Source organism: Meleagris gallopavo, chromosome Z (genome assembly GCF_000146605.3).
Source record: "Meleagris gallopavo isolate NT-WF06-2002-E0010 breed Aviagen turkey brand Nicholas breeding stock chromosome Z, Turkey_5.1, whole genome shotgun sequence".
NCBI lineage: Eukaryota > Metazoa > Chordata > Aves > Galliformes > Phasianidae > Meleagris > Meleagris gallopavo.
In genome coordinates, this window is record NC_015041.2 from 10983777 (window position 1) to 10998581 (window position 14805).

General features: G+C 39.6%; 2 protein-coding genes across 2 annotated transcripts in view; one reads left to right on the forward strand and one right to left on the reverse strand.

The window, feature by feature from the left end:
• Positions 1 to 14465, forward strand: part of LOC104914848 (oncostatin-M-specific receptor subunit beta) — a 30927-nt gene extending 16462 nt beyond the window's left edge. Inside the window, 13 exon segments of the mRNA XM_019610368.2 lie at positions 1 to 136; positions 1799 to 1935; positions 3162 to 3321; positions 3776 to 3852; positions 4252 to 4309; positions 4312 to 4467; positions 6173 to 6373; positions 7113 to 7214; positions 7630 to 7809; positions 9095 to 9259; positions 10696 to 10774; positions 11055 to 11127; positions 12478 to 14465. The exon segment at positions 1 to 136 is cut by the window's left edge and continues 6 nt beyond it. Of these exon segments, the coding sequence (XP_019465913.1) occupies positions 1 to 136; positions 1799 to 1935; positions 3162 to 3321; positions 3776 to 3852; positions 4252 to 4309; positions 4312 to 4467; positions 6173 to 6373; positions 7113 to 7214; positions 7630 to 7809; positions 9095 to 9259; positions 10696 to 10774; positions 11055 to 11127; positions 12478 to 12927 (1974 nt within the window). The 3' untranslated portion in view covers positions 12928 to 14465.
• A 247-nt stretch (positions 14466 to 14712) lies between these two features.
• Positions 14713 to 14805, reverse strand: part of RICTOR (RPTOR independent companion of MTOR complex 2) — a 48158-nt gene continuing 48065 nt past the window's right edge. Inside the window, 1 exon segment of the mRNA XM_019610171.1 lies at positions 14713 to 14741. Within this exon segment, the coding sequence (XP_019465716.1) occupies positions 14713 to 14741 (29 nt within the window).

The window sequence follows — 14805 nt, forward strand, 5'->3', positions numbered from 1 at the left end:
TGCACGGTAAATTGTTCTGAGAGGTGCTCATGTTCTTGGGATATAGGGAAGCAGAGGATCTATAATATCACACTGACTGTTGAAAACCCACTGGGAAAGGCAACTGCCACGGATGTTTTTGATGTAGCTCACAGAAGTAAGTCCTTTCCTATTTCTTTGATGAAAGCTTTTCGTGGAAGGTCTTGTTTTCCTCCTGGTCTTAATACTTGGATGCCAGCTTAAAGTAGAAATCACTGGATTTATTAGTTTTCTGTGCTATAGTTAGCTGCTTTCTCTTCAGTTTCAGCTTTGCAAAGTTCTGTAAATAGTAGTGACTGTGGTTCCATGTTCTGTATTATTTTGTGTGCCCCCTTAACTTCCTAACTACTACCTTAAAACACTTGTGTATTTACTGTGTTTCCAGCAGTCTTTCCAGTTCTTCTTAATCATCTTTGTGTCCTTTAACCCCATCACATCCTCCTCAGTGTTGCCATGCTCCTTCAGTTCTCTTGCCTGTTTAAAGAAGCAGGAAGCAACCTGTGATTTTTCTGCTTCTGAGGTGGAAAGGCTGATGGACCAGGAGTTTACTGGCATAGTTTTTGCATTCTGGCAGCACTTACTTCCTTAGTGGCTCTCATTTCAGGTTTACTAGACACGTTATTTTCTTATGACTCATATGTTAAAAATCCTTCTCTGTAAAGTTTATTTCATAGAAGCAAGTTGATTATTTGAGTTTTTTGAGGGAAGAAAAAATGGAGCAGGAAGAAAGAAAAACTGGGAGGTTGTAGTATGATATTGCATGGCGATAAAGTTAGTTTTCATGGGAAATCAGTCTTGAATATTTAACACTGAATGTGCTCCGTACATTCAAGTTTTTACTACAGTTTTCTTTTGCCAGTTTTAGTGATTGTTATGAGTTACAGAAATGATATATAATACTTATGATGAGTCAGTCTTTTAAGTAGTGATGGCAGTAAAGTTCTTAATGTTTTCTCTGATCCTGGAAATAATTAGAGTAAAATATTCGTGTAAGCAAATAAAGGAAAATGGGAATCCATAATTTCCAATTCTGCTTGTGGACGCTGTGTATAAAGCACAAATTCCTTTGAGTCTGGAAGTCCCCAGATTGTAATTTATGCTCTATCAAGTTTTAGTATAATGATGAAAGCTGGACACATATCACTCAGTTGCATTGCCAAGTCTCATTCCTTTCGATTGAGCTATAATAGCAGAGTTAGAAATCTGCTGCTCTTGCTGAGTACTGTTTACATAGCAGTAAAAGATCTCAGAAGTCTTTCACAAGTAACACTGGTAATGTTTACCAAGAGGGTAACTGCTAGTAGGATTTAAAATGAAAATTGTGAAAGATTGTGGTACAGGTTTCTGGAGTATAGGAACTTGGTGAGTGTTATTCACTATCCTGCTTCAAGAGGTTCCACCAGTCCCTATATTACAGCATTTAAGTGCATGTTATTCTAAAATATCTCCAAATCAGCAAACGATTTTTTTGTTGTTTGTTTGCTTGTTTGTTTGCCACTTGTATAACATTTATAGAATCATAGAATGATTTGGAAGGGATCTCTTCCTTTGGAGAAATCTGTTCCAATCCCCCTTCTTCAAGGAGGTTACACAAGATCATGGGATTACATTTTCATTGTGAAATTAACTTTTTAACTTATGTCTACTTCTCCTAGAGCAGCAGAAAACAATTGCACTGTGTTTAATATTTCTTTCATTGCTCAACTAAAATACCTTATAATACATTTGTATATATTTTATGTTTTACAAGAGTTAACTCAGGTTCTCTGTTCGTTTGTAGTTTATCCACTACCACCTTTCCAGCAGTGGGAAGAATACACAGATGCAGAAATTGAGTTACATTGGGAACAAAAGGAAAAGGATATTGAACTCTTTTGTCAAGCTGAAGTGTGTCAACCCGATGGGAAAGCAAAACTAGTACGAAATCTGAATTTATTCTAAAGCAAAAATAACTCTTTAGCAACCTTAATTTAATCTAAGTCTTGTGAGCATGCTGATTTGTTTATGTTTTTCTGATTTTATTTGCTATCAGGCTCCATGCTTATTGTGTGGTCCTTATGGCTGGCCACTGCCAATGTTAATTCATACTTCCAACACTGCTTGTAGTACTGACTGAAATGTATGGTGTGACTGGTCTATATACTCTGTCCTCTGCCAAATGGTCTCTGAGATCTGCTGAAGTAGATGAAAATACTTACAGGCCTTTTAATTGCTGTTATTATAACTATTGCTAATCTTCATTTGTTTGCCATACTTTTATAACTCATATTACCTTATAAGCAAATGGCAGAGAAGTGTGTTGAAGAATCACACTTTTTTGATATTAGTCCAGAAGTCTCCTTTACACTATTGGCTGTGCTTAATGGTAGTGTGCATGGCTTCTAATGAGGAAATTCCAGGACAGTTTTTCTCTCCTCTTAAACCTCCTTGAAATTTCTTCAGTAAAGTCATCGTGTTCCAGTTCTTTCACAAACATTGAATTTGATTTACACTTTGCATATTTACTGTGGTTTCTTTGTTGTCCTTTTCTTATGAGGACAGCTTGACTTCTACGTATGAAAAGGCATTAAGAAGATCAGAAGCAACCTGTGTTCTGTCTTTACTATTGCCTAAGAGCTGTCAGATTAAATCATTGCTGCGGTTGGCCTTTACAGGAGCATGCTCACTTTGTGACTTTTGCAAGAACTCATTCTACCTTTTAAGATGGAGTGTGGAAAAGAAAATATGAAAATTGAAAGAAAAGGCAGCTATACATGCTGTGTATATGTCTAGAACAGCATATTGCTTAAATTAGCTGAGTAAGAGACCTGGGAATAGCGAGGATAAGGTCTCAGTAAATTCTGTCTGCCTTTATGTGAAGAGTTGTCATTTGACTCACTGCGAGAGTCTCCTACTCAAATGGTTGCACTGAACAAGGTTGTACAACTTTTTCTGCATCTCCCATTAGAACTTGTGACTATCTTTTTTTTCCTTTTTTTTTCTTTTTTTTTACTGACTGCTGTTCAATTTTTGTCTTTTCCAAAACAAGCTTTACTGGCCACTGTATGAGGCCAGCAGAGGCAAAATCAGTTTTTCAAACAAAAGCCTGTTGTTGCTCATGAAGCAAAAGTAAGCTCTGACTGGTCTGTTTTTCTGTTTTGCAGTACAATAGTTCAGACACACAACTATATCGTAACAGCATCACCCTCGGTGGACTGCAGCCCTATACCACTTACACAGCTAGAGTACGTTGTGGTGCAGCTAAGTATTTCTGGAGGTGGAGTGAATGGAGCAAAGCCCACACTTTCAGAACAAAGGAAAAAGGTGTGTCTGGTCTATAGAGAAAGGAATCTTGAATGATGTTTTTCTACTAATGTCACTAGAGGAGAGTCCTTGTTGCATTCATGAAAGTAGAATCATACTAAACAAACTTTAGGAAGGTGGCTTCTTAAATCATTCTTCATACCAGCCTCTGGAATTTCATCCACTGCAGGCAGTGGAAAATCCAGGTGACCAGGAAGATGGATAGTGTAACAGCGTTCTTTGAGGGCTAGAAAAGCAATGCAGAGGTGGGAACAAACATCTGGGAACTGAAAGCAAAGAACGGATTTTTAGAGAAGTGAGCCATAGTAGCATTCAGAAGTAAAAGCTGAATACAGCAAGAAGTTAAAGGTTGTTTTGGCAAGACGTAGGAGTGATTGGGAAAGAGAAGTGTGGAGGGTTTATGCCTTCAAATGGAGACAAATGAAGCGTCTTTGTTTTGCTGTATTTCCTCCAGCTCCATCAGGAAAACTGGATGTCTGGAGAAAAATTACACCAGCTCTGTGGGGGCGGAACGTGACCTTGTTCTGGAAGGTGAGACATTGGTACAGAAATGGAAATAAAACTATTTGTAAATGGGTTTGAAACTTCTCTCATTAACTTTAACAAGTCTCTGTGCACTTTATGGCAAGAGCCTAAGATAAATATTATATATTACATGTTTCAGGATGTTTCTAGCTATATGATCTTGGTGTTTCAGACACGCATGCTTCTATTTTACCAAGTATTATAATAAGGTAAATCCTATTACTGATATTTCTGCATTTCCATTTAAAACAGTATTTTTATGCTTTTGTGCAAATGAGAGTTTATATTGTTACAGAAATAATGCATGTGAGTTATTATTTAACGTTCCAGTTGTTTTTCTCATGTTTTTCTGCAGGAAAATTTTCTATGTAATTGATGCTTACCCACGTATCTGTTTTTTCCTAGCAAGAAGCAGATTTTCAAGCAAATGGTGAAATTATTTCATATGAAGTAACCTGGGAAAAGTAGTAGGCCGATCTAAGCCTGAACACATTTCTCTTTCATCAGATTGTAATAGTACAAGGATTTTCGTTGGTAATCATCCCTATAGAATCAGTATCATGGCAAGGAACAATGTTGGTTATTCACATCCTTCAGTGTTGATCATCCCTGGAGCTACAGGTAACAGTAGGAGTCTTTCCAGCTAAAACTGGCTTTTCATTACCAGAGTTTTATATCCACTTATATTAAGTGAGGCTGTCCTTATGGATGGAGGAGTGGAGCAGTGCTGGCACCTGTTTAAGGCTGCCTTTTTGAGAGTGCATAGCTGTCCATCCACATGAAGTCAAGCAGAGAAGGCAGGAGACCAGCATGGCTGAGAGAGTAACCTCCTGGTCAAGCTTTAAGATAAAAAGTGAAAGCAGGGATGTGTGGCCTCGGAAGAGAGCAGGGATGCCATCCAAATGTGCAGAGGTGAGATCAGTAAGGTCAAAGCAAAGAGGAAACCTGGCAAGATAAATAAAAACAAAAGATTCTATATATATTGGTCAGAAAAGAAGAGTGTACTCCCTCTGATAAATGAGAAGCGACAAGTTCCTTCAACACATGTAGAGAAGACTGAGGTACTGAGTGAGTTCTTTGCATCTGTCCTCACTGGCAGCCAAACTTCCCAGTTCTTTTCTCACATCCCTGAACCTTAAGGCAGGGGTAAGGGGAGAAAAATCTCTCCCGCTGTAAAAGCAGAGCAAGTTAGAGATGGCCTCTTGAGGCTGACATGAGCCACATTTCTCACACTTGCAGCCTACAGGGTTAACTGTATTCTGGGCTACATCAAAAAATTCCAGCAGGGTGAGGGAGGTGATCATCCCCCTGTACTCTGTCCTGATGACCCACCTGCAGAACTATGTCCAGCCCTGGGGACCCCAGCACAAGAAAGACATCGAGTTGTTGGAGCAGGTGCAGAGGGTGGTCACATAGACGATCATAGGGCTGTAGCATCATTCTTACAATGAAAGGTTGAGGGAGTTGTTCAGCCTGAGGAAGAGAAGGCTCCAGAGAGGCCTAATGGCAGCCTTCCAGTACTTAAAGGGAGCTCATGAGCAGGAGGGAGGCTGACTTTTTACATAGTTTTAAACTAAAAGAGGGGAAATATAACTTAGATATTAGGATGGCATTCTTTACTCAGAGAGTAAAGAATTCTCTACTGCCCAGAGAAGCTATGGGTGACCCATCCCTGGAAGTGCTCAAGATGGGTTGGCAGGGGCTCTGGGGGGCAGCCTGAGCTGATGTGGGGCAGGAACTGGATAAACATTGCCCCTAGCTAATCTTTAAGGTTCATTCAAATCCAAGCCATTCTGTGAGTTTATGATTCTATGACTTATAATCTTGAGAGAATAAATTAACCTGACTTGAAAACTGAAATCATGGCTATCTGGAAATTGTTGCTATATTTCGGCCTACAGGGCAGTAACTCTATGCATATTGACATGAGGGCCTTGATCTGTCCCGAATAAGACAAAGTCTGTTTTCCACAGAGTCTTCGCAAAGCGTGCTTAGCCTTAGTCCAGGCATCAGACCTGCAGCATGTGCTGTGACAGCCCAGCCTTCCTTGAGTGAAACTTGTGCATGTGATTAGACTCTTGTGGCTTTCTTTTCTTGACTCCAGTTTCTTGCTGTTGATTCTTTTTCTGGATTTATGGTAATGACTTCTGGATGTTTTCCGACCAGTCGGCTTTGGGCATGTGAGAGGGCTCATATGTCTAATCATGAAGGAGCATAACTGTTTATTATGGTTTTAACAGCTTAGCATTGAAACTATATTGATCCTTGTTTATTCAGATCTTATGCAGGATAATAACAGAAACTCTGCTTTTTTATTCATTCCTAGACACAGAGAAGAGGCTCAATAAGTCAGAGCTTAAAGAAGAACATGTTAATGGCACAGATGGTGGCATTTTGATTTACTGGAAGCCCAGAGATAAATCTGACAGCTACATTATTGATTGGTGTAACTTTCCAATGCTGCAGCCTTGTGATTTACAATGGAAGAGATTTGGACCCAACACTTCCAGTGCTCTGATCAAATCAGGTGAAAGCAGAATGTATTTTTTTTTTCTGATGTCCGAACTCTTTTATGCTGTGGGCATTAAATGAATTCACAAAGCATGTCCTGTGGAATATTGAAGTTTGTGCAGTGCACATACAATTATGTAAAAGCATTTGGCATAATGATTTGCCCAGCAGCAAAAATAGACACTGTAAATACGTTAGCACCACTGAGCCATGGAATTCAGAGCAGTATTTTAGCAAAACATCTTCTGAGTGTCTTTAAGTGACATCTTGAAGGAGTGTAGTGAATGTTGTCTGTAAGTATAGAGATGCAAAATGGAGCTCTGCCTTGTCTGCAGCACAAGTTAGAAGTTTACACTGACTTTATAACATCTACTGCACGATGAGAGGCTTAGTGCTCTTAGTGTTCTCTAGAGAATGTGCCTCACCAATTGTGCAGATTTTACCCTGGTAGTGACCATTAGATCCAAATCCTTTCTGGCCTTTTGAAAGTCACTATGGCCTACTACTGCAGATAAAGGTATATAGCCTTCCCAGACTCTCTCAACTGAGAGTTCACCTTTTGAAATGAAATGATCAAAGTTTGGCTGAGCACATCTAAGTATTCAATAAATAAATTGCACCTCAATCATTAAAAGAAAGACAAAAAGCAACTCACACAAAAAACAACCCACACAGCAATGGCAAACCAAAAAAAAATCACACCATAAGAACCTACCTCCTGACATTTTTTTGTAATCAGTTGTACTATTTTCTAGCTGCTTTTGTTCCTGGGGTGAGATACAATTTCCACATCTATGCATCTGCTGCTAATAGAGTCTCCTTACTGGAGAAGAAGACTGGTTATCTCAAGGAGCTTCGTAAGTTGGGAATGCATTTCAAGTTTATGTAGTTGCTGAATTCATCTGCCACAAACAGAGGAATTCTTTGGCCCTGCTTCTGTAGCTAGATTAAAATGTAAAATTGTTTCAGTATAATCTGTGAAATATGTGATTTAGAAGTTGTAAAACAATGTATATTCCTTTTATAGAGGATACTAGTGCTGTGACCAGGTCAAGCCCACGCTAATCAGACTATGATGAGCAGTGCATATATGCTTTGTGTGCTACGTAGACTCACATACTCACATCAGATTTTTTTGAGTGCTTTTGCTTTGTTCAGTGTTTAGATTAAATTGAGATACAAATACATATGGGAAATTAGAACTTTTCCAAGTGAGAAGATAAATGTGTTTGAAGGTAATGCCAAGTTTAATAGAAATTTCTTTTTTTCCAGCTCCTCGATTTGACCCTGATGTGAAAAAAGTTGAACTGAGTTATCATGAAGTAACACTGTACTGGGATTCTTATCCCACGGATGAGATACACCCTGGTTTCTTAAGAGGTTACCATATTTATGTGTCACCTGTGCAAGAGGACTGCAATTTGAAAGGATCCAAAAAACATGTTCTTGCAGGTAACAGAGCCCTGGGGTTTTGGAAGTTCTGTCATTAATATAGGTGAGAGGGAGGCCTTGTTGCCTACACTGCACCCTCTTGAAAAGGGGCCAGCATATTGGGCCAGCAAGTCTGACATCTGCTTCTTTTGATTCCTTCCTAATATTTGAGGTGTTATTGGGCAGAATTAGGGTCCTGGCATTATAAGGATTTATAGCTCCTTGTCCTTTTTCTGTAGCTCCCTTCAGCATTAGCGTGAACTACAGAAAGGATTCTTTCAGTACTGTAGGAGGAGTCGTTCCTGCTTCTTGCAATCTGAGTTCCAGATGAATTTCCAAAACATCTGTTTGTGATCTATTTGGATGAGAATCATAGGAAGCATGGTAGTTCTACTAGGTATTTTAGAAACAGATGGAATAGCACTTATTTCCTTCAGAATTGGAACACTGTGGAAATTCCCCATTTGAATTCCTTTGTAATGAAAGTATTCGTTGCTTTGCTCTCCAGTGGAGTTCTTAAGGCAGTTCTTAAGCTGTGGGGTAGCACAAAGCCATGTTTAACTTTTCATTTCTGGTTTTAATGATTCACGTCCAAAACTGCTCATTGGTACATTAAAATTTCCGTGTGTTTCCAAGTTGTTCAAGGTTATTTTTTCTCCTTATCTCTTCTTCCATGTGAGTCATTTTGCTCTCAGATCTCTCTCCCTATTAGACTCGCACCAGGATGAAAAGGCTGAACTGAAGGAAAATGATTAGATGTTTCAGCCATCTTAAATTAATCAATGCTTAAATTAAGCATTGAAGAACCACAGTTCTGCAAGTAATCACAGTTAGATTGGTTAAAAAATGCTACTTTCCAGTTGCATGAGCTAGCAGATAGGAGGTGTGACTGGGAACATGAGAAACAAGCTAACCCTTCTCTCCCTGGGGTCTGGGAGTTGCACAATACAGAGAGTATAATTTTGAGATAGAGATGTCTTGCTTTCAATTAACTTCAAAGAATTTGATCTAAGCTTAAAAGCTACAGAACTCTGAAGAAAATGGCAAAACATCAAATTAAACTCTAGTCAGAGGAAATGGAAGTATAGGGATATATTTCTTGACAGCAAGTCGTCAGACGGCCTACTGCAAGACAGACTACACTGTCAGAGTCCAGCTAGAAGGGATGTGAGCACAGCACAGTGGCAGTGAGTCAGGATGCATCATTATTCTCAGAAGAAAGTGCGCAGATTACAAAGAAGGTGAAGTGTAAAAGTTCTGTTATTTCAGTGGTGTAGCTACACTTATTTGTAACGTTTCATTCTAGGTGGTTCAATGGTATGCAAATTCACAATTGAAAACCCAGAAGAAAAAACATACACGGTGAAACACCTGACGTCAAACACGAAATACAAGCTAGCCATTAAAGCATATACGGGTGGAGGAGAAAATCCCATTGTTAACTTCAGATACATAGATACACCACTTGACTGTGAGTACTGGGAATAAGAAATTTTCTCCTCACAGAAGGATGGGAGGATGCTAGAATAATCTTCCTTTCTCAAGGGAAAACATTTAATTCTGAAAATGAAATATTTATACCAATATGATATTTTGATGCTTTTAAGTGGCTGTGTTTTTATTTTAGAATGAAAAGAATTCCACAGGCATATCATATCCTTCTGAGAAGTACCATAATTCACGCAGATTTGCAGGCCTGGGGAGTCCAGTTTGGTAGATCACTGAAGAATTGTATTTGGGTTTAATTCATATTATAATACAGGAGAAACTAAATACCAGTATGCAAATAGACAATTTCTGTATGGGCTTTTGAATTTCTAATTATGATTGCTTTTCTTATTAATCTTTAAACCCATTGTCAAGCTAACTCTTTCAAAAGTCAGTAACAGGGTTGTTTGAACCCTGCAGTTTACTAATGGGGTAGATTTGATCTCCAAATCAGAGCATGAAATCACCTGCTTCTAGTTCTGTTTCTTGAAAATACCATTCAGCAATGTCAGCTGTGAGATTTGTGATCCAAATTTGGAATGTCTAGTATTGAAAAATTTGCCCCGGGTAAGGGTGGAGGGGGAGGAAAGGGTGAAGTGTTGGTTATACAAGGACACTTCATGCTTTATACTAACTAAATAAAGGACCCAAATGATCATGGTACCCAATGAGAGGCAGTTCTGCATCCTGCACCTTTGTTCCATGCTCCTGCTTTAGGCACACACATTTGTACTGACATAATTCACCTAGGAAAGCTAAAAAGGAGAATGTAATGTGACTATTTATTTCCTGCTGTGGGTTGTGGTAGAGACACACAAGCTGACTGGCACAGGACGAGAGCGCAGCAGCCAAGGGAAGTTTTCAGAGGACACTTGTTCTTTGTCAGGGCCTACATATAGTAGTCTGAACTATTTGTGAAAAATAGTCTGAGGCTATGTACTATACCCAGGAGTGAAAATACCGAGATCCTTAATCTGCATAAATCCTAGCAGAACAAGAACACTGACAGTGTCTGTCCTGGTGTGGTCCATCCATACTGAAGGTACAGAGTTTAGGTCAACTTTGTCTCACTGAAAAAATATGTTGCCTCTGGGGATCTGTAAGGAAATCTGAAACCAGTAGTTGTTAAGTAAGATTCCTACACTTCTAGCTTTTGGAAATGTCTGCTTATAGTTAAGAAGTAAATGTGAGGGCAAAACAAAGGAACCTAGCAATATTTCAATTTTGGTAATCAATATCCAAAGACATGCAGCTATATCCCAGAACGTAGAGCCAAAATATCTTATAATCACAGGCAATTTCACTGCTGAGTTAGTGGCTCATGTCCTGCATGGACTTGGTTGTGTTTCTGTTGCAGAATCTCAGGCTATATTAAATGAGAAGTTGTAAACAAAATTTTGAAGTATTTTTCTTTTACAGCAGACATGCTGTACCTTCTAGTCCTGCTTGTGGTAGTTCCTTCACTAATAATGGCTGTTTGCCTCTGGAAGATGAAGCGGTAAGCTATCATACATTTTCTTCTTGCAGCCAGAGAATGCAAGTAGTGTAATTCACAAACCACAGCTGTTTCTTGTTGCTTCCAGCCTGTTACAAAGCCTTGCTCATTTTTTCTTTGACTGTCCATCTGTGTGGATGTTGTAAGTATTTGGCTTGCAGCATTTCTGAGACACTCATCATTTCCAGCTGTTTCTCTACACATCTAGTGTGGCTTTGGCTGGCAGAATATGCTTTGATGAGAGAACAAAAAAACATCACTTGTTTTGCTTTCTTATTTCCAGGGTGAAGAATTGCTGCTGTCCTGTGATACCTAGTCCTAACAAGAGCAAAGTGCTGTCATTCAAAGAGTTTAAAGTAAGATCACTTTAAGTCTAGTACTTTTTATTTTTCCCTCTTTGATTAGTAAATATTTTCTAGTGTTAGCTATATTTAACATGAGTGACTCTCACATGCAGAAATGAATGCAAATATCCCTATTTCATGGAAAACTTAGTGATAGCTAAACACAGCTAAAAGTTAAAGCAAAATTATACACCAAATGGAATTTTTTGATGGAGTGCTTCTTCCAGCAGTACTATTCAAAACGCAGTGCTATCTGAACATAACAGAACATACTGTGGGATGGTGCACTTTGAAGCAGCCTGTTGCTGTGTCCGCCCATCCCTCGGCTGCATGTGTTCCTTATGCTGTCATGTGAAGGAAAGAGTGTGATCTACTTAATGAATCCTGCGAGGACGCGTGGGACTCTGCCAGGTCTGATGGTGAGGAAAGAATTGGTAAAAGGCCCTAAGCTTCCCCTGTAGGTCCAGTGAACCAGGAGCTGCTGCCTTAGTTTCATATGCAAAGGGGCTGCATCAAGAGCGTTGTCAGCAGGGCAAGGGAGGTGATTGCACACCTCTGCTCTGCTTTGTAATGCCAGTCCTGGGGACCCCAGCACAAGAAAGACATGGAGCTGATGGAGTAGGTGCAGAGAAGGGCCACGGGGAGGATCATAGGGCTGGAGCACCTCCACTCTGAAGACAGGCTGAGGGAGCTGGGATTGTTCAGCCTGGAGAAGAGGAGGCTCATGGGAGACCTCGCTGTGGACTTCCAGTGCTTAAAGAGAGCTTGTAAGAAAGGTGGAGGCTGACTTTCTATGGAGTATGATAGTGATAGAGCAAGGAGGACTAGTTTTAAACTAAATGAAGGGAGACTCTGATTAAAAGTTTGGAGGAGATTCATTATTCAGAAGGTAGTAAAGGATGGCACGTGTTGCTCAGAAAAGCTGTGGATGGAGGCATTCAAGGCCAAGTTCCCAAGGCCCTGGAAAGACTGTTCTAGTGGGTGCTAACCCCTGCCCCTAGTTGGGCTTTAAGGTTCGCTCCAACCCAAGCCATTCTGTGAATATACAAAGGATTGTGTGGATATGTACCTTACTGCCATGTCCGCTGGTCCCTTAAAATACCTCCGGGAATGGGAACTCCACCGCTTCCCTGGACAGCCTGTTCCAGTGCTTTGTCCTTTTGTATCAGAGATGCTCTGTGAATTTCACATAAAATCCAGCTTTCACCAAACGTTTTGTATTTTTCATTAATTTCTGTTCATTTAATCCAAACTCAGAAAATTTATCAAGACAATTTTACAAGCATTTAAATTAATCACTCTTTTCTTTACTCTTGACTTCTTTCACTGAGCACTTTTTTTTGTTTGATGCTTCTCCTGTAGATTGGTACTGAGAAAGTACTAAAGCTAAGTGACTGCATTCCTGACACCCTCGCACTGGATAATAAGGCCGAGGCCAAAAAATTACCTCCACGGAGCCTGATGTCTTCAATGCCAACAGAAGATAAGATTGATGATCAGAATCTTTCCTCAGTTTATCATAACAAAAATGAAGAGAGAAGCTTTCCATCCACACCTACACCTCAGACTCATACTTGGTTTGAAAATTTTGCTTATTCTTCTCATCTTGCAGTTGAAACCAATCCTTATGAAACACCAGAGAGACTAGAAACCGGCAAGGGAGAAGTGTCAGCAGTGCTGTACCAGCCACAGTACTACCTCAATATTTTGAATGATGCTTCTACCTCATCACTTGGAGAAGCAGCTGGCAGGAACAGCAATCTGAGATACATATCACAAACTGATGTGCACTGCATTGGAAGGAGGCTTTGATGTACCCTCTTTGACCAAGTCTGTCGATTGGTTGTATTTTAAAATACAAACAGGAATTTCTGAAGGCACAGCAACTTCTCTTTCTGACACAGGTTTTCACAAGCCCAGATGTCCCACTCCTGTTATCCCTGCAAAGCTGTACATCGGTGCCTAGTTTCAAGGTTTTTGCAGTGGAACACTGCATGCTATCATTTGATCAGAAGTTACTGGCTTTAGAATTTGCAGGCCAATGTTTTGCAGCCTGTAATATGTGGTGGGAACCATTTTCCCACCAGGGCAGCTGTTTGTGGAGGAGTTACCACCACACTCATAGTGCTCATATCCTTTTTTGGCATTACTCCTTGCACATAGCAAACTCCAGACAACTATGTAAGTAGACACGAGTCAGATGCAGTTATATTAATCCCCTTTGCAAAGAACATATTTAGGCTCTCTATCAGCTAGATCTTCAGATACTGTTGTTTGCATGTTAAAAAAAATAGTCTTCCTCCAGCTAGCAATGAAGGAAGGGCCTGCTGGCTGTGATTTTGAAACTCAGAAAAAGACATTCATCTTGTTACTTGCACATTTTAGCTTGCAGCACTTGTAGATACATGAATTGAGCACTGTGACTTTGTGATGACTGAGAATTTGAACAGCATACTGAGGTGAACTTGGTCATTTTTGATTTTCAAAGATGTTTTTAAGGAAGCACAACAGATTGTCTCCTTCATTTTTAAAAAAGGCTTATTTAAAGAAAACTTGAAAGGCAGACTAAAATCAAGAGTGAGGTATCTAAGGAACTCTCATATAGGGCTCTGAAAAAGTCAGATTGTCCCACGAACCACGAAAGTAATATTTGATGTGGGGCAGGTTCTTTATGGCAGAGGGATGGCTCTAATGAGGCCTTATTTCATGCTTCTGAGCTGCTATTGCTGGGGCTTGGCTGCAGCAGCTGAGCACAAAGTGGCAGGGATATTGTGGGTGGTCATTCAGCTGGTGCTGCCTTCCTGATGGTGGGTGAGGTATTGGGCCTGTCCGGAGCTACCATCTCAGCTCCAAAGGTGGTTCCCACAGTCTTTCCAATGAAAGCATTTTGTCATTTGGAAGCAAGAGAACAGCTTACCAGCAGGTACAGGCCTGCCTGCCTGGCAGCCTGAGAGGTTAGCTCCTCTGCCTGTCTGTGGGCTGCTCGTGACAGCTTGTATCATAAAACGCAGGAACAGACTATTCCAAGGAGAATAAGGCTTTTGTGTAGGTGGAAGGGTATAGTGAGGGCACTAGAAAAGTATTTTTCACATGGGGATAGAGAGGCATGTAAATGCCTCTTTCTTTCTTTCTTTTTTTTTTCCTTCCCTCTAAGACATCTGTCTTGTATTAATAATGGTTGAATGAGTTCAAAACTGAAAGACTTATTTCTTGTTTCATTTCTTGTTTATAATTCAGCTTTCACATCTGCTGTTGAAATGCTAACACTTGAATTGTGCATAACATAATGGAAAGTGACTAATTCTCAGTATCAGTACTCAAGTTTTAAAATAAAAATGGTGTACAAAATACTACGGAGTCCCCTTCTATTTTTACAGGACATTTTACAAAGTATTAATGTAAAATATACTTTGACAAAAAATGTTTATTTGGAAAGCTTCAGCTTGTTCTAGTTAATTAGTAACATACAAATATAAATAAAATTCGAATCCATTTCTAATACTGAGAAGTACATATGAGACCAGAACAACTATGAGAAGTTTAAGTACATTTTATTAACAATGCATCCCTTTGATAAGATTATGCTTCAGGAGGCTTTTAATGCCCATAGACATGAACTGTACACACTATACAAAAAAAAAAAAGAAAAAAAGAAAAAAAGAAAAAAAAAGAAAAAAAGAAAAAAAGAAG